The sequence below is a fragment of the Pan paniscus genome, chromosome 2 (assembly GCF_029289425.2).
Source record: "Pan paniscus chromosome 2, NHGRI_mPanPan1-v2.0_pri, whole genome shotgun sequence".
Taxonomy (NCBI): domain Eukaryota; kingdom Metazoa; phylum Chordata; class Mammalia; order Primates; family Hominidae; genus Pan; species Pan paniscus.
The window spans coordinates 121,988,054-122,015,104 of NC_085926.1; the positions used below are offsets into that span (position 1 = coordinate 121,988,054).

At 43.9% G+C, this 27,051-nt stretch overlaps 1 protein-coding gene across 17 annotated transcripts in view; it reads left to right on the top strand.

Annotated features, from left to right (window-relative positions):
* Positions 1-6,678: 6,678 nt before the first annotated feature.
* KALRN (kalirin RhoGEF kinase) overlaps positions 6,679-27,051 on the top strand; it is a 692,638-nt gene continuing 672,265 nt past the window's right edge. For all 17 annotated transcript variants that reach the window (XM_034957211.2, XM_034957212.2, XM_034957221.2 and 14 more), the window contains exon 1: positions 6,679-7,131. In XM_034957211.2, the coding sequence (XP_034813102.1) occupies positions 7,059-7,131 (73 nt within the window). In that variant the 5' untranslated portion in view covers positions 6,679-7,058. The remainder of the gene's footprint in view (positions 7,132-27,051) is intronic.

Consider the following 27,051-nt stretch of genomic DNA (forward strand, 5'->3'; position numbering starts at 1 on the left):
CCCTCTCTCTCCCTTCAGCTCCCAGTCTCCGACTCTGGTCATCTCCAGACAATCACTGATCTGCTTTCTGTCAGTATAGGTTACTTTGCATTTCCTAGAATTTTATAAAAATGGAATCACCTAGAATATACTGTTTGTTGTCTGACCTCTTTCATGCTCCATAATTATTCTGAGATTCATCCAAGTCCTGCATAGTATTCCATTGTCTAGATATATCACAATTTGTTTATCTGATTGCTTGTTGGTGGATTTTTGGATCACTTCCTGGTGTTGGCTATTATAAATAAAGTTGCTATGAACATTTGTGTGCAAATCTTTACATGGATATATGCTTTTATTTTTCTTGGGTAAATACCAAGAGTGGAATGACTGTGTCACATGGTAAGTGTATGTTCACCTAGTTAAGAAACTGCCAAACTGTTTTTTGAAGTAATTGTACCATTTTGCATTCGAAGTGTAAGAGAGTTCCGTTTTTGCATCCTCTCCTCATCCTCACCAGCACTTGATATGTTCAGGCATTTTAATTTTAGACATTCCAATAAATCATGGCATCTCATTGAGCTTTTAGTTTGCATTTTCCTCATGACTAATAGTATTGAGCATTATCTCAAATGCTTATTGCTGTCTGTATATCTCTAAAGTGAGTGTCTAGTCAAATCTTTTGCCCAATTTTAAAAGTTGGGTTGTTTGTTTTCTTATCATGAAGGTCTGAGAGTTGTTTATATATTCTGGACACAGAGAGATGGCAGTGTGAGACTGATTTGGCTCATCATTGTTGGTTTGGAGATGGAGGAAGGGAGACACAAGCTAAAAAATGCGGGTGTCCTCTAAAAGCTAGAAAAAGTAAAGAAGTGGATTCTCCCCTAGATCCTCCAGAAATGACACATCCCTGCTAACATCTTGATTTTAGCCCAGTGGGACTCATTTCAGACATCTGACTTCTAGAGCTCTAAGGTAATAAAATTGTGTGGTTTTAAGCTACGAAGTTTGTGGTAAATTTTTACAGCAGTCATAGAAAACTAATACAGATTTTTCAATTGTTCAAGCACCATTTGTAAAGACTACCATTTTTATACTGAATTCCCTTTGATTTTTTTTATAATTGAAAATCAACAATAGCAATTGATGATATACATATGGGTCTGTTTCTGGACCCCATTCTAGTCCATCAATCTATTTGTCTATCTTTACACCAATACCACATTGTCTGGATTACTATAGCCTCATAAATGTCTTGAAATTGGGTAGTGTAAGTCCTCCAACTCTCTTCTCTTTCGTTGTTTTGGCTTTTCTAGGTTCTGTTCATCAAATCAACTTATAAATTTCTACCAAAGAGCCTATTGGGATTTCATTGAATCTAAGATCAGTTTGGGAAAAATTAATGTCCTAAGGATTTTGAGTCTTTGCAAAATTCCATGACACAGTATTTCTCTCCATTTACTTAGATCTTCTTTAATTTCCTTCAGCAATGTATTTTATCTTTGAGTGTATGGGTCTTACATATTTTAAAAATCAGGCTAAGCCTTCAAATTTTTATTTCCATGCTACTATAGTGATGTTTTAAAATTTCAAGTTCTAAATCTTCATTGTTAGGTTATAGAAATACAATTTAATTTTTATATTGGTCTTATACCCTGAAATCTGGCTAAACTCGTTATTAGATCTACTAGTTTAAAAAATATATATTTCATGGAATTTTCTAAGTAGCAATCATACCGTCTTTGAATACAGACAGTTTTACCTCTTTCTCTTCAATCTGGGTGCCTTTAATTTCTTTTTCTTATTGCACTGTACATCCAGTACATTGAATAGGGGTAAGAGTAGACATCTTACCTTCTTCTGATCTTAGGGAAAAAGCTTGCTGTTAACTATAGATTTTTGGTAGATTTCCTTTATTAAGTTAAGAGAGCCCCTTCTATTCCTAGTTTGCTGAGAGTTTTGTTCAGAAATGGATATTGGATTTTTGTCAAATTATTTTCCTGCATCTACTTAGATGATCACATGGTATCGCTTTTTTAAATTTAAATTTTATTTTATTTTTTGAGACATGATCTGACTTTCATGCCACCATGTCCGGCTACTTTTTGTATTTTTTGTAGAGATGGGTTATGCCATGTCGCCCAGGCTGGTCTCAGTCTCCTGGGATCAAGGGATTTGCCCACCTTGGTCTCCCAAAGTGCTAGGATTACGGGCGTAAGCCACCATACTCGGACTTGTATTGCTTTTTAAATATGGTATATTGGTTTCCTAGGGTTGCTGTAACGAAGTAGTGCAAACTGGGTAGCTTAAAATAATAGACATTTATTCTGTCACAGTTCTGAAGAGAAGAAGTCTGAAATCAAGTGTTAGAATGGCCATGCTCCCTCTGAGACTCCGGGGAGAATCTTTCTTTGCCTCTTTCTAGCTTCTGGTGGTGGCTGTCAATTCTTGGTATTCTTTGCTGCTGCGTCACTCCAATCTCTGCCTCTGCCATTACATGGCATTTTTCCCTATGTGTCTCTGTCTTCTCTGTCTTCATATGGAATTTTTTTTTCTTCTTATCGGGACACCAGTCATATTGGATTAGGGTCCATCCTAGTGACCACATTCCAAATTTGATTATATCTGCAAACACCTTATTTCCAAATAAGGCCACTTTCACAGCTACCAGGGGTTAGGACTTTAACATACCTTTTATGAGAATACAATTCAACCCATATCATGTGGTAAGTTACATTGAATAGTTTTCCAAATGTTAAACCAACCTTGTATATGTGGGATAAACCCACTTGGTTATGATGTATTATCCTTTTTATATATTGTAGATTTTATTTGCTAAAATTTTATTAAAAATTTTATTCCTAATAAATATTCCTAAGGAAGTAGTCTACATTTTTTTTCTTATATGGCCTTTGTTTAGTTTTGGCATCAGAGTAATGCTGGCCTTATAGAAGTAGTTGGGAAATATTTCCTCCTTTTCACTTTTCTGGAAGAGTTTTTGTGGAATTGATATTATTTCTTCCTTAAATGTTTCATAAATTTACCAAAAAACCCATGTGAATCTTAAGTTGTTTTGTGTGTGGGTGTGTGTGGGGAAAGCTTTTAAGCTACAAATTTAATTTCTATAGTAGATAAATAGCTATTTAAGTTAGCAATTTCTCCTTGAGTGAACTTTAGTAGTTTGTGTCCATCTTATGAAAGTTGTCAAATTTGTTGGCATAAAGTTGTTCATAATATTCCCTTATTATTATTTTTACATTTATAGAATTTGTAGTGATGTTACCTCTGTCATTCCTGCTAGCAGTAATTTGAGATTTTTCTCTTATTTTCTGATCAGTCTGGGTGGAGGTTTTTTGATTTTACTGATCTTAAAGAACCCACTTTAGTTTCATTGATTTTTTTCTTTTGTTTTCCTGCTATTTTATTGCCTTCTGCTCTGATCTTTTTTATTTCTGTTCTTCCACTTTGATTTCGTTTGCTCTTACAGTAGAATAGGAGCTTATTGATGGGAGATCTTTATTTTCAAAATAGGTATTTAGCACTATAAATGTCTTTCTGCTTTAGCTGCATCCCACAGATTTAGACTGCCTTAGCTGCATCCCACAGATTTTTATGTAATGTGTTTTCATTTTTATTCACTTTGAGATTCTTTCTAATATCCCCCTTTGAATTCTTTTTTTGGTGGGGGTGGCAGGGGACAAAGTCTCACTGTGTCACCCAGGCTAAAGTGCAGTGGCACAATCTTGGCTCACTGCAACCTCTGCTTCCTGGGTTCAAGTGATTCTCATGCCTCAGCCACCAGAGTAGCTGGGATTGCAGGCAAACGCTACCATGTCTGGCTAATTTTTGTATTTTTAGTAGAGATGGGTTTTGCCCTGTTGGTCAGTCTGGTCTTGAACTCCTGGCCTCAGGTGATCCCCTGGCCTCAGCCTCACAAAGTGTTAGAATTATAGGCATGAGCCATGGTGCCCAGCCCATCCTTTGAATTCTTAGTAGCTCACATGTTATTTAGAAGTGTGTTATTTACTTTCCAAATATTTGGGAGGTTTTTCTAGATTCTTTTTGTTATTGATTTCTAGTTTAATTCTATTGTGGTCAGAGAACATACTCTGATTTTTTTTTTAAAAACCAACTTAGGTATAATTTATGTACCTCTTTGCATGATTTTAATCCTTTTAAATTTATTGAGATTTGTTTTATGGCTTAGTGTATGGTTTATCTTGACAAATGCTACCTGTGCATTTGAAAAAATGTGTATCTGCTGTTATGGAGTGGAATATTCTATAAATGTCAGTTAGGTTAGGTTGGTTGATAACATTGTTCAAGTCTTCCATATCTTTACTGATGATCTGTCTCCTTATTCTATTAATTACTGCATTTTACAGATATTAAATTATCTGACTATAATTATAAATTTTTATATTTCTCCTTGCAATCCTATCAGTTTTGCTTCATGTACTTTGAAGCTATCTTATTAGGTGCAAACACTTTTAGGATTGTTACGTCTGCTTGATGAATTGAAATGTTCCTCTTTATCCCTGGTAATATTCTTTGCTTTGAAGTCTTCTTTGATATTAATATAGCCATGAACACTTAACATTTTAATAGAAGTTGCCAAATTTCCTCTCAAAAAAAGTTTGTGTCATTACATAAGGTGTTCCCCCATTCTTGTCTATATCTTGAGATTTTGATATGACCCTTCCTCTAAACATGTAATGTTTCTTCTGAATTGTGATGAGCTAATGCCTTGCCAGGCCACTGGTTCTTTAGCTGCACAATGGTGGCAATTAATTAATAGCAGCTCTGCCATCACATATGTGTGTGCGGGGGTAGGGGAGCAGACCAGGGGTTAGGCAAAGGATTAAGGGGAAGGAAGATTTTGAAAAGACAAATGAGAAGTATTTTCATTGTCAGAAAAGGCATAGGCAAAGGGGCATCTTAAGCCAGTTCAAGATACTAGGGCCAGGTGAATTAGATCTCAGGGCAGTGAACTTGTGATGTCAGAGTCACTACAGAGGTCTGATAGATGTACTCAAGGTTGGAGACAGGTCTGATAGGTGTATCCAAGGTTGGAAACAGGTACTTTTTTTTAACGGGTGAAAAAAAATTAGACTGTTTGTGTCAGTGAAGAACGTGATGAGTACAGGGAGCCAGAAAGTGTTCACTAAAAACTAATTTAATTCATTTTATTTGCTACAAGGTTACACAGTTGGTGGATCTGCATAGGCCCCAGTTGCCTTGGCCTCCAGAGAGAGGTGGAACCAAACAGGTTACTAGAGACAAACAGATCCAGGAGATTCTGTCTGATGGGTTGCAGTCATTAACTTCAGACCAGTACCTGGTTTTCCTATTAGGCGTGTTTTAACACATTAGGTCAGGCCACCACTTCTCCATCTGTCTGGATGAGGCAACAGCGAACAGCGCTCAGCAGACCTTATTAAGTACTCAGGTCTTAAAGACCCTCTGTTTGGTGGGCTCTGTAGTCACTAGAACCATAAACACACTACTGGCTAATTATTGTTTAATTATTGCTTAAAAACTGATGGGCACAATACAATCACCGCATTAATTACCCCATACAGCATCTGTTTTCTTTTTTGCAGTCATCCCCATTCCTCCCCAGCCCCTCTCCCCACTTTAATTGAAATTCAGCTTGCTGTAACACCTCCTTCCTCCTGGCCAACTGGATCTCTCCATTCACATGAGGGAGAACAAAACCGAGAAGGCCCCAGGGATTAGAGAGTTTTGACAGCTGTCCAAGAGGAGCGCGGAGATACGGGCCAAGTACGGAGGCAGGACAGAGACAAACGAGGGACAAGAGAGTGACGGAGGGAGGGAGAGATAGGCAGGGAGACATCACAGGAGCATTAAACTGGACAAAGAGTCACAGAGACAGGCGGAGATGTTTAAAGGGGCGCTGAAAAGGGGAAAAGGACGAGAAAAGATAAAAAGGAGAGAAACTGTGGCGAGCTGGTGAGGAAAATGTGAGAGGCTCAGGAGGGCAGGGAGACAGAAGAGAGCTCGTCAGGAAGGAGGGGAAGAAAGGCCGGCCTCTAGGGACAGGTCAGTCCAGCTTGGAGACCGATCTGAAGATCCAGAGAAGGCGGGCGGGCAGCCTGGTGGTCCCCTCACACACCTGGGAGTGGAGTGGGCGGAGGAGGTGGCCGCGGGGCCGGGAGGAGCACCGGCGGCGCGAGCGGAGAAGCTGAGCGCGCAGCGCCCGGGCCGCAGAGCCCCCTGGACAAGCCTGGCGTGTACCCTGCAGCCCCGGGCTCGCCCGGCGGCCCCGCCCCCTCCCTGGCCCGGGCTTTTCCTGCGGAGCTCAGGAAGCTGGCCTAGCACAGCCTCGAACAATAGCTCGGGACTCGGGCTCCGCTCCCCGGGAGGCCGGCGCGGGGCCGCTGGGACTGGGGGCGTAGGCGCCGCCGGGGGCCCGCAGCGAGCCCTCGGCCCCGGCCGGAGCTTCAGTTCAGCTCGGCGCTCCCGGGGTCATTGTTGGCCGGGACTGAGGGAGCGGGAGCCGGGGGAGGAGCTGGGGAGGCGGCTGCGGCGGCGGCGGCGGGAGCCAGAGGGGGAGCCAGAGAGCGAGCGAGCGAAGGAGGGAGGTAGCGAGTGAGCGAGTGAGCGAGGGAGGGAGGAGGTAGGGAGACAGGGAGGGTGGGAGGGAGGAGGAAAAATAAAGAGGAGAGAGCGGAGCAGGGCTGAACAATAGAGACAGGCAGACGGGCGAGCAGGAGAGCCAGCTGCCGCTGCTGGGGGACAGCGGGCGCCCAGGCAGCCCGCACCCCGGCCCCGGGCCCCGGCCCCAGCCAGACATCAGGCGGCCAGCGCCCTGGGGAAGGGGTACCATGGGGGAGCTGGTGGCAGGCACCCCCAGCCCGCCGCGCGCCTCCGCCTGAGGGAGGCTCAGCGTCCTCTGCCCCAGCCCCGCCGCCCAACGCCCGCCCTCGAAGCCCCGCGGCCGCCAGCTCTGCGGCCGCGGCAGCTGCGCCCCGCGCCCTCCGCCCACCGGGCGCCGAGCAGCCCTCGGCCCCAGGCTTCTTCGGCCCCCGGCTGCCCGCGGACGCCCTCCCACAGTCATGAACCCCCCTGAGGGAGCAGCGGAGGAAGGAGGAGCAGCAGACTCGGACGTGGACGCCTTTTTCCGGACAGGTAAGCTGGGCAGGGCGCGGGGGGCCAGGGCTGAAGGCTGCTGCCTCGGACGCGGCGTCTCGGACAAGTTTGGGGAAGGAGGGCTGTTGCTGCCGCGTGCGTGTTGGGGGGCAGTGCCCCCTCGGCGTCGGGGCTGGAGTTGCCGAGATTCTGGTTGTTATGGCAGTGCTGGCTGCGTCTGGGGAGGCCGTGGGGGCTGGGAACTCCGCGCCCCTCCGCCTTCACCCCAGTTGCGGGAGTCTGTGTTGGGGAGGTGGGAGGCGGTCCCCTCGGACCGCCTTCTCCCAGAGCGCGGGGATGGGCGGTGTTGGCTCACTTTGCAGCGCGCCGCTCCGGCTACCGGCGTCCCGGCCCCTCCCTTGGCTCCCCCTCCCCCGTGCCTGTCAGCGGGGCTCCCGGCGGCCGCCCTGGGTCGGCACCCCTCCTCGCCGTCGGGGGCCCGGGGCCCTGATGTGCACAGAGGGGCGGCGGGGACCCGGAGCCGCGCCGGCTGCTGACTGACAGGAGCGGGGCGGAAGACATCGGTCTCGCCTGGTGCGTGTGGGGAGCTGGTCCCTCTGACTTGAGAGGCAGACCCAGCTGGGAGGGCGGTGGGCGCCTCGGACCTCCCCCTTGTCCTCCTCTTCAGTTCTGGGAACGGAGGAGCTATTCATAAGAATTACTCATTCCTGGAAGTGTGAGTTAGCGTCCCTCTCATACACACCCACTAAGTCTCTGCTTGCTGTGAGGTGTAGAGCCCTGAGATGTCTTTCTAGCTCTTTGCGCCCCTGCCATCGTCCAAGTCCCGGGTCCATTGCTCCTCCTGCTCCCTGGCTACACAGTCCCTCCCTAGAACCGGCACTGACCACCCTTATCTTCCACCACCTGTGGCCCTGTTTCTCTGATGGCCAGGGATTCCCCGTCTCCCTGTACCTGTGGCTTCCACCAGCTTCTGTGTGTAGCTCCCCATCTCCCCACATGTCTGAAACGGTTTTGTCTGGAATCTTTGTCCCAAGGAGTCCAGTAAGTTACCGGGGCCCCATGAATCTGCTCTCCCTTGTGGAAAGTTGGATTAGAGGACATGAACTGGTGGGGGTCAGGGGTCAGGTTAGCTCTGGAGGGTCTCTGCACATCCATCTGTTTCCTAACCCTGTTACCTTGCCCTGGAGGTCATCTCTAGGGAAGGGGGTGGGGTGCTTTGCGGGGGAGACTTGTGGCTTTGGAAGTCAAGACTTGATTGGCTCATATGTTCATTCTCTAGTTGATGTGCAGAGGAAAAAACTGGAGGACAGGAGCTGGTGCCAGGGTCTGGGGAAATCAGAGGGAGCCCCTGTCATTCTATTCTGCTTCCCAGGTCTAAGCCTTCTTTCCTTTTCTTTCTTCCTCCTTCCTTCCCTCCTTCCTCTTCCGAGACATGGATTCTATTTTCTTTCTTCTCTCTCTCTCTCTCATACACACACAGCCCAGCACCCAAAAGCATGGATTCTAAAGAGGTGGAATCTAGGGAAAAGGTGGTTCTGGGGGCTAAGTGATATTCAGAAATACTCATTATGAGGCAGAGGAGGGGAGATATGGGAATTCATAACTGGGACTAGAAACAAATTGACCAGTCAATCAAAAACCCAGCTGACCCCCCTTGCCTCCCAACTGGGGCAAAAGTCTGCATTTTCTTAGCTCTGAGGGAAAAATCTTGAAGTGTGAGCCTTCTCACCTTCCCTTTCTGGACTCCACTTTTACCTTTTGGTGTCCACTCCTCTTTCCCCTTTCCTATCATCCAAACACTAGGTCCTGTTCATTTTCTGTTCCAGGCACCTGTAGCAGAGCTCAGTTCCTGGAGGCTTGCTTATTTCTGATAATAAATTCACACAGTGTTAATGGCCAATAATAGTCCAATGTGTTACTTTTCCCAGGGCCTTTCAAAACACAACGTGTGGCACACATTATCTAACCCTGGCTCAAATCACAGAATAAATAGCAGACTGGGGTCAGTCTCCTGTGGGATTCCTATGTTGGGGATATTCTCCCTCCTCCTTGGGCAGCCCAGTAGCTGAGCTAAGTCTGATGTGCACTTAGTATCAGAGAAAGGTTAAGTCATTGGTGCATGAGGCTGGAAATGACTGATGACCTGTAACATGTTGCAAGAGGGGGTAGGTCAAGGACTACATCCACCCTGTGTGGCCCTCTATGCTTGGCTCACTGACTGTCACCACACTTCTGGTCTCTAGCCTAGGCTCTTGCTGGGGATTCTTCTTCTTCTTTTTATTTTTATTTTTTGTTGTTAATTTTTATTTTACGTTCAGGGGTACATGTGTGGGTTATATAGATAAACTGTGTGTCACAGGGGTTTCGTATACAGATTATTTCATCACCTTGGTAATAAGCATAGTACCTGATAGGTATTTTTTCTGATTTTCTCTGTCCTCCCACCCTCCAACCTCAAGTAGGCTCCGGTGTTTGTTATTCCTCTCTTTGTGTCCATGTGTTTTCATTGTTTAACTCTCACTTATAAGTGAGAACATGAAGTATTTGGTTTTCTGTTCCTGTGTTAGTTTGCTTAAGATAACAGCCCCCACCTCCATCCATGTTGCTGCAAAGGGCATGATCTTATTCTTTTTTATGGCTGCATAGTATTCCATGATGTACATGTACCACATTTTCTTTATCTAGTCTGCCATTGATGGGCATTTAGGTTGATTCCATGTCTTTGCTATTGTGAACAGTGCTGCAATGAACATATGCATATGCGTTGGTGGAGATTCTTAAGCTTAGAAAAGCCATGTTTCTAAACCTTCTCCCTTCTGATTCCCCATCTCTGTGGAATATAGCACTATACCCGATAGGCTGGATAGATTATAAATGTATTCTGTTGAATAACTGAGAAAGCTTCAAACAAATTTTCAAAGTCCCTAGCACCAGGGTTACCCCTTTCTTTCTGATGGCAAATTTTGTATGCACAAGGACCAAACTGGAAATTGCTTTGTCAAAATTCTGGCATACTGTGCTTCTAATTAGGCATGTTTCAAATTATTCTGTCATTTTGGTTCCTTGTTTGTCCTCTTCTGATCATTTTGGTGTTTCAATCCCTTGACCAATTGGTTAAGCTAGATTCCCTAAATCTCACTTCCCTGTGTGCACATGGACACAGACACCCCACCCTACCCAGCCTACTATTCTAGATTGGTAGACTCCAGATTGTCTTCTTGGGAATTCTCTGTTCCAAGCCTGAGAAAGTGTGTTACAATAATTTTATTGATCATAGTTATGAGGCAGAGGAGGGGAGGTATGGGAACTGATAACTGGGACCAGAAACTAATTGACCAGCCAATCAAAAAGAACTTTTCAATTATCCCTAGAGGCTTCTGCTGTCCAGGGTGCTGTGGAACACAAAAGAAATATTCGAAGTGGTCTCTGTCCTCAAAGAACTTTTGAAGAAGATTGACATTTACTGTTCAGTTAGAGATTAATTGCTAAGCGTTGTGGTGCTATAAGTTAAAAAGTTGGCAGAACTACAGAGGAGGTGGAACTTAGGGTGGTCCTTGAAGGATGAATGAAGAATGGGCAGTGGCACATGGGAGTTTGGGCATTGAAGAGCCTGGGCTGACATATAGGAAGATGTAGGTTAGTGAGGAATGGGAAACAGGATTGGAGAAGTGGGGCAGGGTCAAATAGTGAGAGTCTTGAAAGCACAAGAGTGGAGATTGGATTTGATTCTGGGGCAGTAGGGAGTCATTATGGATTCTTGAACAATGACACATCATGAAAAATGTGGGGTTTGGAAAGGTTAATCTGGGATAATATGATTGAATAAGTGGAGAAGAGAAGGGTAGAATCTAGGGAGATGCAAAAGTGATCTGGAGGTGAGGGGGAGGAGCTTTGGTCTGGGTTGGTGGCAGAAAGGATGGGGAGTCAGGGATGCCATTGAGACACATTTTTAGAGGTATAAATGTGGGGACTTGTTGATAATCTAGTGATGGGGGAGAGGAAAATGAAGCCCATGAGGAAAATGAAGTAGCTGGGTTGAGGAGCCTAGAGGACTGACAGTGTCTGACTGATGGACAGGTGTGGGCTGGTTGAAGACAGGACCTGGTTTTGCAGGGCAGATAATGTTGTTAGCTTTGGACATGAAGCATGGGGGGCGACTCAGGGAAATCCAGATGGAGTTGTTTTGTCAGCAGTTGGAAATGTGGGACTCAAGACAGGAGCATGGGCTGGAGGCTAGGGCTGTTGATGTTGATTTGGAAGGTTGGATGCAGCTGAAGCTTTGTGAATGCATCTGCTGTCAGAGGGAAGGAGTAGAGGAAGAAAGGGAAGGGTGAAAGTTAGATTTTGGGGTAGAAATTCTTATTGCAGAAGTGGCAGCCGAGGAGACTTGATCCTGGAGACCCCAGAGAGTCAGTGTGGGCTCTGATGTGATGACAGGCTGCAGACAGGTTGAGCAGGAGGAGTGCTGGGGCATGATGAAAGAAAGACCCTGTGCACTCCAGGAGCACAGGATTAGAAGAGGTGTTCAGAGGAGGGATTTGGGGTGGTGAGTGGGAATCAGATACTTGCAGAGTTTATCAGTGAAAGGAAAAAGAGGTGTGTGCTTAGCCAGAAGGGACGTTAGTATCCAGAAAAGGAATTTTTGTTTTTTGTTAGAGTCACAGCAGGTTTGGAGGTGGCAGGGAGAGAATGTGTGGAGAGGAAAAATTGAGGAGGCTAGAACGAGTGTAGAGTTTGATACCTGAAGAAATGAGATAAGAATAGGTTCCCTAACAAAAGTAAGAGCTTAGCTTTGGTAAGCAGCAGAGAAACCTTTTTCTTTAAGGTGCAAAGGAAAAAAAGTAAGAAGATAAATGAAAAGAGTGATGTGGAGATATTTTCTACCTCTGTCCTTCTGTTGAGCATTGGTTCTGTGAATCTAGACATTTTCAACTGAAGTGTTTGTGGTTACTTGGGCTTCAGCCAATCTCAGACTCAACTCTGTATATCTTTCCAACTCCCCAAACTAGCTCTTCCTCTTGACTTTCTTAATTCTATAAGTGACACCTTCACTCTCCCAGTCATGATATTTAAAACCTTGGTATTGTCTGTGAGGAATCTCTTTCCTCCAACAAACCCAGTTGAATTATCTTTCATAGTTAGCCCTTGCTGCTCATTCACAGGGCATGGCCCCAGGCCAGGCCCCATGTGCCCCCATGGACTCCTTTCCTGGCCCTCATTCTCATCCCTTGGAAGCTGATCACTTAGCCCCACTCCAAATTGGACCTGCAGACACATTAAACTTCCTAAAGCACTACTTTCATCACACCACTGCTTGGTGCTTGAACCTTCAGTAACCCCCTAGTGCCTTCAGTGTCAAGTGTCGGCCTCACAGCTCAACTCCAGCCAGGCTGCTCTCCACATACTGCCCAAGGGCTCCTGCATTCACAGTCTCCTTGGATCAACCACCCCGGCACCCTCCAAATCCAACACAGTCTTTAAGACTTGATCCCTGCCTTCTTCTGGGAGCTTTCACAGCTCACGATGACAGCCCTTTGAATTACTCACTGTCTGTACTCATTTTCTCACTTCATTAGTATTGTATTGTTATTTAGCCTTTCCATACATGAAGGCTTGTCTCCCCCATTGAAGTTACTTGTTCTTTGGAGGTAAGAAAAAGGATCTTTTTAAAAGCTTGTGATTAATCAAAAAACACCTCCTCACAATATAAATCAAACATGGCAAAATATAAGCAGCTATTGAATCTAAGTGATGGTTTGTTTATATTCACTGTATGATTTCTTAAACTTTTTTCTTAAATAATAACCCCATCACATCTAGGCAGGGAACCTTAAACTGTTGTCATGTCCAGATCATATAGAAGGGAGATTTGGGAATAACAATCTATGTTTGTATGCAATTCCTTGAGTAAATATCACTGCCCAGTCTGTACATTGCCAGGTACCTAAAAAGGGAGGAGTCTCTTACTTCCTGAGCTTTCTTTTGCAGCAAAGGAAAACATCTTTTTTTTTTTAAGTTATGCTTGATGCTCCAGAGTGTAAACACGATGCTTAATTTAATGCTTATTGTCCCTTCTTGATCTCCTCCACTTTTTCACCCATTATGAACTGGGCTTTTGGTCACATCATTTTTCAGGAGCCTTTAGGGGAGTATTGGGAAGACTTTGTGGTTCTGGAGAGGGAATGTTGTTAATATTTCTAATGCTATATTTTTATAGGCTATTTCTACTATTAATATATTTTAGAACATATCAGTGACATCCAGGTCCACCTCTGTAAGATTTGGCAAGCTTTGCTTCATCCTTGTGCCACAAATCACCAATAACTTTATTACTGGTACATACTGTCCAGTCGTATTTGATAATCCCTTGAGGGATGAAAGGAGGTTTTAGAATAAACTGAAGCTACAGAAAGAAATTAGCTGAGAAGTAAGAAAATCTTCCTGACTATAAATAAAATCAATAAAACACTATAACGGGTGAACTAGAGGTTCTTCTTAGATGTTGGAAATGAACACTTTTTACTTTTCAAAGTTTTCTCTGGTTCTGGTATTTGATAGTTTACTGCTGGAGGTGGTCAGTATGGTATAGCCCAGTGGTTCTCAACAAGGGCAGTTCTCCCCTCCCACCCCCCATCATAGAACATTTAGCAATGCCTGGAGACATTTTTTTGGTGTCATAACTTAGGGAGGGTTTGCTACTGGCATCTAGTGGGTAGAGGTCAAGGGTGCTGCTAAGCATCTTACAATGCACAGGACAACACATAATTATCCAGCTCCAAAATGTCAGTAATGCTGAGATGGAGAAACCCTGGTATAGCTGGAGGATGACAGGCTTTGGATGGAATAGGTTCAGCACTAACTAGGGATAGGATCTTGCATTAATTATTTAATATCTCTCATCCTCATCTTCTGCAAAATGGGACTGATAAAGCTTGTTTCACAGGTTGAGAGTATTAAGTAGGAAAAAACATGTATGGAGCATCTAGTGGTCTCTGACACACTAGAAGCACAAGAAATCCTAGTTATCCCTGTTGTTCCTGCTGTTTTAATTATTAATCGAATGTGATGGACAGAGGCTGAAGGTCTCTTGAAGGCATGCTGGGCAGGACTTTTGACATGAGATGCAAGAGGGTGCCAGAGAGGCAACATGATGCAGTGCAGGGATCCTGTGTGTGGCATCAGAAGGCTAGGTTTTGGGCCTTGGCTCTCTTTCATTCATTCATTTAATCATTTGTTTGAAAAATATTTATCAAGTGTTTACTATAGTCATGTACCACGCATGCTATGGGAGTATATAAAGCCATTAAAAAAAGAATGTAGAACAGGAATGGAAATGGAAATAAATATACCCCCTCTGGGAGCACTTGGATATAAGGGGTTAAAAGGGGAGGGAAAAGTCTATGAAGGAGGCTGAGAAGGTCAGACAATAGAGCAGGAGGTAAACACTCCATTTTGCTCTCTACTTACATGAATAACTTGGACAAATGACTTTAACATCTGTGTAAGATGAGGATAATAGCCCCCCTGCCCCAACCCTTCCCTTATAGAGCTGCTGAGAGACTCAAATAAGATACTGTATCTGAAAAGTTGTACAATACTATCCAAATATATGTAGATCTTTCCAAATTGAACATTCTATTACTCTAAGTGCCTCTTCTGACAAGTATTATCTGATTTAATCTGATTTCCATGGGACCTTTCCAGTCCAGGAAGAGATGCAGTTCTTCTCATTTTGGTTTCCCAAGGGGACTGGATGGGGCACCCTTTTACAGCAGGTCAGGGGACCCCTGTTTTCTCCTCCTCTGCATAAGTAGAAGAATGCCAGTCCCTGTCTGGGTCGTGGGGCACGTGGCTCGATCCATGTGGAGAAGGTCCTTGCTTCTTACTTCTGCTGAATCTCAGGTGTGCACAGAGAATCAGGCCCTTCCTGCCTGTTCTCTGTCTGCAGAGGAAAGTTCAGAGTCCTCCTGCCACTCCTTTGTGTATGAATGACTGGCAGCGAAAATAACTAGGAAATGACTGACAGCCACAGAGCTGTTGGATCGATAGAGCTGCTTGAAATTGTGTCTGCCTAGGAGCGAGGGAACAGAAAGAATCAAATGGGTGGACAGAGGAATTAATTCAGGGAGGTAAAGAAGAAACTGTAGGAGAATTAGCTTTGTCTCCTCCCCATCTGCCCTATGACATTATTAGAAGGGAGCTGGACACTAGCTAGGGAACATGGATGCAACAGATAAACAAATGTAAGAGTGAAAAGTGGCAGACGCTCTGTACACTTAAGGGAGTGGCTACTTCTCCTTGATCTGGGACATAGGATGGGTATGGTTTGGACAGGGAAGACAGAAAGTGTTGTAATCCCAGGTTAAAACAGCATTGAAAGGAGGTGTGAATATTCATAGCATATTTAGGGGCAGTAAGTGGTCCAGTTTATGTGACTCAGTGGCTGGTGGAGGATCAATGGGAGATGAGACTCAGGAGGTGGCAACCAGGTTGATTAGTTGATTCCTTTATCAAATATTTACTAGGCTCCTAGATCATGAAGGCATTGAATGGAAGGCCAATGAATTTGGTCTTTCAGCAGTTGGCTTTGGGAAGCCACTAAAAATGACATGATCAGAAAGATAAATCTGGCAGCCCTGTGGAGGGTCCATTGGAGTAGGGGAGGGACTGTTGGTTGGGGATGGGTTAGAAGATCACTGTGATAGGCTAGGAGGGTCTGAACTTGAGAAGCAGCAGCAGAAATGGAGACGAGGGGATGGATATGAGTTACTTTGGGAAGTGGAGTCTATAGGGCCTGGCATCTTGGATGTCAATGTGTCAAGAAAGAGATAGGAACCCAAGATTACTCCAAAGTTTAGAGTTTGAGTGACTGGGAGAACAGAGATACCCTTAATGAAAGTCAGGAGCTGCTAAGAGGAGGAGCAGCTGTGGGGAGGCAGGGGAAGACGGGGGACTTGGAGAATTTGCTTTGGGACATGTTGCATTTCAGGTGTCAGTGAAATAGCTAAGGGAGGTGTGGATTCAGTAGGTGGATAACGAAGGGAGTCTGGAGCTTTGGAAGGAGGCCAGATCTGGAAATATAGATTTGGGAGCTATCTGAAAGAAGTTGTGGCTGGAGCTATCAAAATAGATGATATAATAAATGAAAAGCATACACAGAATTAAGGGCAGAGTACCAAAGACAGAATTGTAGATACAGGGGTATCTACAGTTGGGCTGTAGGAGAACAGATGCAGAAGGGCTGGAGGAGAACTAGGAGAGAGCAATACGTGGGAAACACAGGTGATAAACAGGGTTTAATGCTGCAGAGAAGTTGAGGGAGATGGGAACTGAGCAAATACCATTGGTTCTGGAGACTAGGAATCATTGGTAATCTTTGAAATAACAGTTTCAATTGTGTATGGGAGGTGGAATTCAAATTCCAAGGGGAATGAGGAGTGAGCGCATGGGGAGGAAGTGGTGGGAGTGCATATAGATGGCTCTTTGGAAAGGTTTGACTGTGAAGGGAAGATTAAAAATAGCAAGGTAGTTGGAGATGGGGAGCAGAGTTGAGGGGAGGTTTTTTTTAGGAGGGAAGATATGTGAATACCTAGGGATAGGGTAGAGGGAGAAGGCAGGCATGAGGAAGAGACTTAATATTTAGAAAAGACAGAAGTAATAGATTGAGGAAGGTCCTGGATGAGCCTGGAGGGGTGGATCTCAAGTTCAGCTTTGGGCCAGAGGAGGATGCTTCTTTCTCGGACTCTGGAGGGAAGGCAGACCTCAGTGAAGTAGCTGGCTGGGAAGGACCAATGGGCACAATGTTCCAGATTGACAGCTCCAGGAGAGAGAGCATCATCTGGCTGGAAGACTCAGAGACTAGTGGTGCCATGCTTGGGGAGGGTAGTACAAGCTGAGGCAGCTGTGAAATGGGTGGGCTGAGCTGTTGTGGCCCTAGAAGGCTCTTGGGCAGAGAAGCTAAGAAGCGAGGCTGGGAGATCTAAAGTTAGCAATCCGTTTAAAAGTGCTGGTGGCTTTCTTTTGCAAGCCGAGGTGGGACTGCTCTAGGCTGTAGTGGGGTCTGCAGAATTGCCTCCTACAGAGTATGAGTCAGAAAGGCAAGTGGGGAAAGAAGTAAGTGAGGAGAGGAGAGAGGGAGGGAAACTCAGGCAAGATGGTATCTGGGCAGCCTTCTGAGGAGGGGTCAATGTCTGGCCATCAAGGTACTGTATCAGTGATGGGATTTGCTCATGAATTTCCAGTTTCCATAGTGTCTCTAGAAGTCCTAGAAGAAAGGGGAAGCAGGCTAGGGCTCATGAATGAGCCCCTTGCTCATTCTTCTCCATGAAGTTGAATCCTTCACACAAAAGAGAAGATGCCATACTCTCTTTCTTGGCCCCAAACACTCCTTCCACCCCTTGTTTCAGGGGCTGACCCAAGATGAAAAGCCCCATTTCATCAAAGGCTCCTCAGTGGTCTCACACGACCCTCCAGAGGGCTGGGGAGTAGGAATCTGGCTGTTGCTGCCACCAAAGGGTGGATTGTGGGGCACCAGGCTTATCTTCCCTAGAACACAAGAAGGTGGGAGTTTCCTAAAGTGTAGACCAGTTCCAGAATCATAGAATCTTAGAACAGGAACTTACCAGCTTTGTGACTTTGTGCAAGTTATAACCACTCCAAGCTTTAGTTTATAAATCTGTAAAATGGGTAAAAAATCCTTGCCTTTCAGTGGGCACCTGTAATCCCAGCTACTCAGGAGGCTGAGGCAGAAGAATCACTTGAACCCAGGAGGTGGATGTTGCAGTGAGCCAAGATCGCGCCACCACATTCCAGGCTGGGCAATAGAGTGAGACTCTGTCTCCAGAAAAAAAAAAAAAAAAATTGCTCATGTTAATAGATATATTCTGATAGTTATATTCATATTGTGAATACTAATGTAAATAGGATATTACTAGTAATGTGGTATTATATATTACTAGTATGACATATTATATGTACGACATATTATGATTATGTTACCAGTTAGATTAATCCCTTTATTTTCAAAATCATGAACACTGATTCCTTCCTTCCTTCTTTCCTTCCTTCTTTCCCTCCCTCCCTCCCTCCCTCCCTCCTTCCTTCCTTCCTTCCTTCCTTCCTTCTCTTCCTTCTCTTCCTTCTCTTCCTTCTCTTCCTTCTCTTCCTTCTCTTCATTCATTTGGTAACAGTATGGAGATAGGGTTATGATTTTTAAACTTGCAGTTACAATTATTCCAAGGCATGACAGGCAGGGACTAGGGATGAGGCTAAAATCTCCATCTTTTATACTCTTACCCAGCCCAGGGACAATGGGCATCTATGGGGTGGGGGCACAATATTGAGTTGGCAGCTGGACAGTGGGCCTAGAAGGGGACCCGGGAGACTGGCAGATGGTTAATTGGATGTGACAAAAAAGGGCTAGGAGGAGGGGTCTGGGCTCCTGGGGGATTCTTGTCTCTGACTACTTACTGTCCTGAAATGAGGTAGTGGGGAAAGAGAGGAGTGGCTCTAGGAACAATTGGGGAAAAGATTGGCAGGACTCCGTGTCAGGGTGTGGCAGTGGAAGGACAGAACATCATAGGGAGTAATGTCACAGCTTTAAGTCAGAGGGAAGGTGCAAGATTTTAAGCCTCTTCTGTGTACACCAGTGGTTTGGCACATAACATGCTCAGATACTTGGAAGTAAAGAGACACTTAACCAAAGATTGTAACAGTACAGTTTTCTAGTCATTCTTCATGATCCCAACCACTGAGTTTTGACAGCTAAGTATCATTCCTTTTCATGGGAATTGGAGAAAGAACTAATCAGTTTTAGCGTAGTACTGGATTTCAGTGAGCAGATCTCTTCATTTATTCTTACACTCATTTATCAAAGTGTCAGACACCAGCTGTACACCTACTAAGTGCCAGGCACTGGGGGTACACAGACAAGTTATAAATAATCTTTCCCGAAAGGAGGTTAACAGCCTAATGGGGGGGTTGTCTGATACATAAACAGGTGATCGCAGTGTAGTATAAGTTCAGTAAAGAGGAATGCACACTAATGTATAGAGGAAGGATTAACAACCTCACCCGGATGGGCGAGGGGAAGATTCATTGAAGAGAGAGTGCTTGGGCTGAAATGGATGAAAAGGTAGTGCAAACAAGAATAATGAGCATAGACCACTATTCAAGAAGCTTGGTAATAAAAGTAAGGAGAAAAATAAGATGGTAATCAAAAGGACATTTTGGAGGTACTGATATTGCTCTGCTTCTAGACCATAGGTATGTTTCTTTTGTGAAATCTTAATGAGCTGTAAACTTATATGTGCAGTTTTATGCATGTATATTATTCTTAATTCAAAAATTTTAAAAGGTTATCAGGTCCAGTGATTTTTTCTTTCAGATCAAGGAAAAACTTTGAATGTTTGAAAAAGTCATAGGAAGAGACAATGGTAGAGACTCAAAGTATTAGAAGGTGGTATATGTGTTAGTGGGGTACCAGGGTGGGTACCAGCTTCCCCAAAGTTAGGAAAGAATGAGATTTCTGGGCAAAGAGGTTATCTCTGGAATGGATGGTCACCTTTTCTTCTATGGCTATGAGGAAAGACCAGGTGTTTTTCAGGTCAGATGCTGGAGCTCTTATTAAGCTAACCTCAGTCATCTTAGTGAATGGGAGCCAAGGTCATCTGCAAGCACTGGGAGATGCTGTGAGCCTGGGAAGAGAGGAGATGGATTGGATTCATTCTCTGGAGAGTGAGTGGGAATTGCCTAAAAGAATGATCTGTTCAGTTGATTTCAGAATGGGCTGGGTATGTCTGGTTCTGACTCTTGCTCAGCCCTGGAGACTCTGGAGCGGGGATAAAAACAGTGTTTTTGGCTGGTGATTTGGACGAGATGTCTAGGGTGAGGATGAGGTGTGCACTTCACTTGTTTGGATACTATTCTCTTCCCCAAACTTTATGGAACATCAATGGCTTTAAGGCCTTTTGGAGGCCCTACTTTGGAAAATGTTTATGTCTGGTTTCTCCAAGTAGGTTGTACACACACTTTGCTTTGGACTTGTCTGTATTCTTGTCAATGCCCAGGTTAGTGCCTTGCAAATAATACTTGCTCCATTATATTTGTTGACCCATTTTTTTTTCAAAAAAGCTACTTATTGGTGTCTAGGCTACTTGGGAGTCTTATAATGAAACACTGTGCTAAGGAAATGTATCTTTTTTTGGTCGACAGGCAATTCTGCTTTAAACAAAAGACCTATGAAGTCAACGTTGTGAAATACAGCTGTTGTGTGGATTAATTAGAGGGGACTCCTTTTATCACTTGCTTATAAATATTCACATATTTCACAGGCACTGGAAAAATAAATATTCACTCTTCTTTTAGAAAGATCCAAGTAGGAAAGTTCAAACGTGCAAATGGATCAACTAATTAATATTTAGTGAGTGTCTGCCATGTGCCTAGTATTATGCCAGATACTAAGAGGGCTAATGAAAATGGCTATCACATGATCTTTGTCCCTGAAAAGTTTATAGTCTTGTTGAATTAGGAAAATAATGGCTAATTAGAGAACAATCAGAAAGGGAGTTTTAGTCATTCATTGACTCATTTAATATGTATTTATTGTCTATAAGCTAAGTGATAATTTAAATAAGTGGTAAAATAAGGTTTTATTTAGAGAGACTCAATTTTAGGTATACCTTCATAGAACACTTTTTTTTTTTTTTTGAGATGGAGTCTCGCTCTGTTGCCCAGGCTGGAGTGCAGTGGCGCGATCTCTGTTCACTGCAAGCTCTGCCCCCTGGGTTCATGCCATTCTCCTGCCCCAGCCTCCCAAGTAGCTGCGACTACAGGCGCCCGCCACCACGCCTGGCTAATTTTTTTTTTTGTATTTTTAGTAGAGACAGGGTTTCACAGTGTTCACCAGGATGGTCTCGATTTCCTGACCTCATGATCCGCCTGCCTTGGCCTCCCGAAGTGCTGGGATTACAGGCATGAGCCACGGCGCCTGGCCGGAACACTTTTTATATTGAAGTTTTTAAAAATATAAAGCATTATTTTAATGCTGGCTAACTGTAGGCCATTTGAAAAATGTGATGAAATATAAAGGATAGAAAAGCCACTGTAATTCTATCACCCAGAGAGAACCCGTTTGCTGATATGAGGTATTTCCTTCTCGTCCTTTTTCCTATGTGGATTCACTCCCTTGATCCATGGTTTGTTTTTCGATTATTGAATTAAGATGAAAAACAAATGAAGGGGGTAGACTTTTTCCAAAATGAGATCATTTTTTCCAACTAACTTTAAGGTATGATACATTCCTATACATATGTCTATTGAACAAAGTAAGACATTTATAAGCCAATTGACCTTTATATGGGGCAATATAGGAAGACAGAGGATCCATTCATTGTTTGGAGGGGTAAAGGTATTGACACTTGTAAAAATATTTACACGAAACAAAAGTATAAGATATATGGTCAAAGTGAATACTCTTTCTCTCTCTTACTCCCTTATGTCTAGATAAATTCAACATATACATGCATGCACCTGTTGCATATACATCTTTATACAAATGGATAGCTTTTTTTCATTTAACAAAAAGAGGATCATGTTATACCTGTTATTCTGCAACTTGTTTTTATCATTTTATAATCATGGACATTTTTCTATGTCAGTACCTATAGCTTTACCTCTTTTTTTTTTTTTGAGACAGAGTCTTGCTCTGTCACCCAGGCTGGAGTGCAGTGGTGCGATCTCGGCTCACTGCAAGCTCCGCCTCCCGGGTTCACACCATTCTCCTGCCTCAGCCTCCTGAGTAGCTGGGACTACAGGCGCCCGCCACCTCGCCCAGCTAATTTTTTTGTATTTTTAATAGAGACGGGGTTTCACCATGTTAGCCAGATGGTCTCGATCTCCTGACCTCGTGATCCGCCCGCCTTGGCCTCCCAATCCTGCTGGGATTACAGGCGTGAGCCACCGCACCCGGCCACCTCATTTGTTTTAACAGTTGTGTTACATTCTATTGTGAGGATGTGTTACTTTATTAAACCATTCTCCTAATGATAGACATTTATAACCCAGATTTTCTGTGGACGGGTGTTTGTTCTGGGACATTATTTGGTCCAAAGAGTAGCAAGAAAGGCCATTCATTTTTTTGATCTTGTTCAAAGGTGACTGTAGGACAACTGTAGGTTTGGGCTGTTTTCTCTGCCTTTATCCTCAGGAGAGAGGAAGAACAACCAGTCCCTGTTCTCTGAAGGATAACTTTTTGTGTAATGTTTAAGGACACTTTTGTTAGTGACATTTAAATAAATGGTAGAGGCCATTCTTGACCTGTTTTTCAGTGTGCCTTAGGAGCCAGATTTGCAGTCTCAATTAGCCAAAAAAGCCGCATCTGTTCTTGAGCTTGAATGTAAGTTAATTCCAATACCACAGTTAGCTATGGCAGCACTTTAGATTGTGTATGCAAAAGCCATAGCCTGCTGTTGGCTAGGAGACTCCAAGGATGTCATTCGGGAGACCTTGGTTTCTAATTCTACCCACCACTAAATAGCTCTGTGACTTGGCCAAACCCGGTAATATGCCTGTTTTTACAGATGGGATCTCTCTTTCCTCATTCGAAGAAAGAGGTAAACATACTTGCCCTGCCATACCTCATAGGAATAGTATGAGATAAAGTGAGATGATAGAAAATGCTTTGGAAAAACAAAATGCTGACTAAATGAAAAGGGATTTTGTCAGCTGCTTCTCTGGGGTCTCCTTCGGTTTTGAGTGTGGTTGAAAGCTGAGCTGGGGGACTCAGATGGGAGTGACAGCCTGTACTGCACTTGAGGACTGTACATTTTTTCATGTCTGGTAGGAAATTGGCAGCACTAGAAATGGAGTGAAACTTTTCATGACATGTTCCATTTGCTTTTGGAAAAGAGACATGTGTATGAGAGTGGAAGAATAGCTCATCTAACTGCCCAGAATGGCTGAGGTTTTCTTTCTGGTGGGTAATAGTGTAGTTCAGTTGCACACTTACTTCTTATTACCCAGATGTGCAAAGAAACTGTAGCTTTTCAAATTTTCTGAAGTGGAGCCAGTCTTTCTGATAAGCCCCCACCCCTGTTTTGCTAGTTTATAATATATTATTCTTTTTTCTGGATTAATCTCTTTTGGATGACTATTTCATTTAGGTAAATTGCTCAGTTGCTCAGATTTTTCTCATGTTCCTCCACTTCTCTTCAGAGTGGGGTCTGGGTGCATAGAGGTGTTTACATGAACTTGTGGTAGTGATGGGAGCAAAGGAAGAAGGGTACTTGGAGCCAAGGCAAGATAGCTAGATCCCACTGGTCTTTGCTTCATGGAGGCAGGGCTGGTCTGATGACCTCTCTTGTTTTTTGGAATATTGTGCTAATACCCAGGACTAAAATTTATGTCCTACTTTTTGCCTATGTGGTCAAAGACCCTACATATGGCAGCCTCTTAGTCCTGACTCCAGGCCTTTGCCCAGTCACTGAATGAGTACCATCAGCAGGGAACAAAGAAGCATATGGATCCCAGCTTGCTCAGCACCAAGTGTGAGAAGACAGAACCTCTGTACTTGGCTCCCTAACTAGACATTCACCTTGGCCAGTGCTGTGTTTTCATCTGTTCACCACCATCCTCTCCCCTCCACACCACAATTGGTGAAAAGGTAGGCATTTTTCTAGAGGCCTTCAACACCTCAGGAGTAGCCTTAGGGTTCTCAGGTGCCATCATAACCATTAGGGTATTTCCAAAGCTGTTCCCTGAACTCTGGTTGAGCCTTAAGGTGGGAGTATATATAGTGGAGCCTGAGACCCTGGTATCCGATCTAGACTGAATTTTTCCCGTGTTCCCCAGATGCCCGAGGAAAAGGGCTTTCCCTCTTTCCTTATGGCAGGGATCTCCCCTATGTCATATCCTTAGTACTGTCTATCTCTGGTTTAAAGAAAACCTTAATGGTCAAGTCCACCCAGGCTGTATCTTGATATGTTAGTGGGAGCTTGAGAATTCAAGCTGCATACTAAAAAAATCCTATTTTGGATGTCAACAGCTGAACATTGACGCTTTCTCTTTGCCTGCTGCTATAACTATCCTAAACTTCCTTGAGGCAAATAGATGCTTCTGGCAGAGTAAGGAGGAGGTTAAATATATATAAAGATATGCAAAAGAGGAAAGTACATTATATTTTAAAAAGTATTACCCTAGTTAAAACAATAATTTGGGGGGAAGAAAGGTTTAGAAATGAGGCTCCCGAGATTGCCTTCATCGGGATTCCATGTATATACATGTATATGCTTATGTGCATGTAAACATACAAGGGTTGTTGATTCTTCCAGCAAGCATGTAGTGAGCACTTGTTACAGATTATGTACAGAGGGGCATATGACACAGTCTCTGTCTTCAAGGAGCTCGTGGTTTTAGGAGAATGATGGAGTGAAGATGGATTACATTATAGAGCTGCATGGCTGAATTCTGCTTTCTGAGAGGTTGGTGTTTTGGTCTGATAAATATGACTAATGGTTGAGCTAGGGGCCTTTAGTGGGTCTGGTTTCTCCTTACCTTGCTAGGATCTGCTTTCCAAGTCTCTTCAACTTTCAACAGTGATGAGTTCTAGTCACTTTTGCTTTTCTCAAATAAAGTGAATTCCTTTAACATCAGTCTGGGTTTTCATGAACATATGTTTTATAGCAAGGATGTGGTAAATAAGACCAATTTTAGTCAGTAATAAATCAATGGAAAAAATGAAGCCCAAATTAGATTTTTTGTTCTTCTGCTTCTGTGGTGGTGGAGTTGTTTGGTTGTTGTTGTTTTTATCCAAAATTCTTTCACCTCTTTTGATGCGGAAAACTTTTGTGTTTTATACACTATACTCAATCCAGGGCCATGGAGTTCAAACAGCGCTAGGGGCTGTGAGCAGTATTTCTACTTTGGTGAAACTGGGAACTCTGTCCCCTGTGAAAGGAGGAGAAACTGGTTGCCTGGCAAGTCAAGCTGGGCGGGGCAAGCACTGAGCAAAAATAACACAACAGGTAAGTGGCAGAGTCAGATGGTTGGGTTCAAGTGGAAAGAGCAGTGGGCTGGGTTTCGGAAGAACAGTTGTTACTGCCGAGCTTGGGCAAGTGTGTCCCTCTCTGAGGCTTAAGAGAGAGTTGAGCTAGAAGGTCTCTAATGCGTCTTCCATCTACAATATTATGAACTGAATGGATAGCAGGTGGGGGGACAGGGAAGCCCAGGGGCATAGGAACCAAGTGGTAAGTGGTTTCAGGACCTTTATGCCTGGTTCTCTGGAGACTTTACCCTTTTGAGATCTTTCATCTCTGCAGCTCAAGACTGTTTGGTCAGTCCTCCTGATGCCAGAACTCAGAGGTGACCCAGCATCCTTATATGGTGAACAGGGGCACTAGCCCCCTTGGGGAGGATCATCCTGACAGTCAGCAAATGAGTGGCTTCAAACAATTTTGGTTCTCAGCATCTTTTCAAACAACCATGTTTCTGGGGTTTCTGGGCCTGTGTTAAAAAGCCTACACTTCCTCAGCCTTTTCTTTTGGATTCCAAGTCTGTGTGCCTAAACATCCTAGATAATGCCTTCATCAGGGACCGCCTTTCTTCTGGCTCTTCCAAGGTACAGGGAGGACTAACTTATTCATCTTCCTGTCATCCCATGTCCTTGAACCTTTCTTCTCTTGCATCAGATAGAGAAGATGGTAAAAAGCAGTCCAGAATCTTCTTTTCTTAGTGTATGTGCAAACCCAGCCCAACTCCAGCATCTGAAAAGGAGAAACAGGGTAAATTGCCATCTTGGCTCTCTTACATTTCCTTCCATGCAGAACTCTCCTTTCTTCCACATTTTCTAGAGCTTTAGAGAACTTACATTTTGGTAGAGGGAAACATACTAGATTTCTAAAAAGTACACTAAAGCATTCCAGTTATATGATAAGACTATAGTAGTGGATAGCAGGGCCATAAATGAGGAATGAAGTCTATGTTGGTGGATATGGTGGTTGTCATAGAGTAGGAGATGATTGAATGGCATTTGGAAGAGGAATTCATTATCCATAGTGACAAGTGGGGAGAGGCATTCCTAGCAGAGGAAGAAAGGTGAGCAAAGGGAGAGAGTTGTGTAAACATCATGGAGAATTAGAGGATTGTAGGGAGAGAGGGACTGGAGAGACGTGTGAGGTCTTGGATTTTCTCAGGAGTTGGATTTTATATTCTAGGATTTGGATTATATTTTTAAAGATATGGGGTCTCACTGTGTCACACAGGCTGGAGTGCAGCGGCACAATAGTTGCTCACTATAGCCTCGACCTCTTGGGCTCAAGGGATCCTTGCACCTCAGCCTCCTGAGTAGCTGGGACTCCAGGCATATGCCCAACTCTGGATTTGGATTTTATTTTGTAAGCACTAGAGAGTTATAGAAGACTTTAAGAATTGAAGTGATGGAATAAAAACAATCTAATTTAGAAGGGATAATATGGCATTGGAAGGACAAAATTGGAGATAGGAATTCTAGATAGGAAACTACTGAAATATAGTTGATGATACAAGAAATTTAATGGTGGGGTATCTGCAGGATTTAATGTCTAGTTGATGTTGGGATTGAAGGAGAGGTGAAGTCTCAGACAATCTCCAGGTTTTGGCTTAGGTTGTGGGTGAAGACTGATGGTGCTTTCACCAAGCCTGACATCATAGGAATCACACAGGAGTATAGGAACACTTCACATGCTACTATAGCTTTCTACTGTAAAAGGGTTTAGCACTGTTCCATTCTTCAAACTCTACATATTTTGAATACAAAACGTTAAAAAAAAAACCCAGAGTGACTGACGGTTGGACAATTATATACTCAGACAACTTTTCCCACAAGTGGGGCAAGTCTGCATGCTTACCTGTGCATATATGTGCTGTGTGCATGCACATGATGTTGCTCATGCTTTGGATATGAATGTGTGTGCTCCTTTGATCATG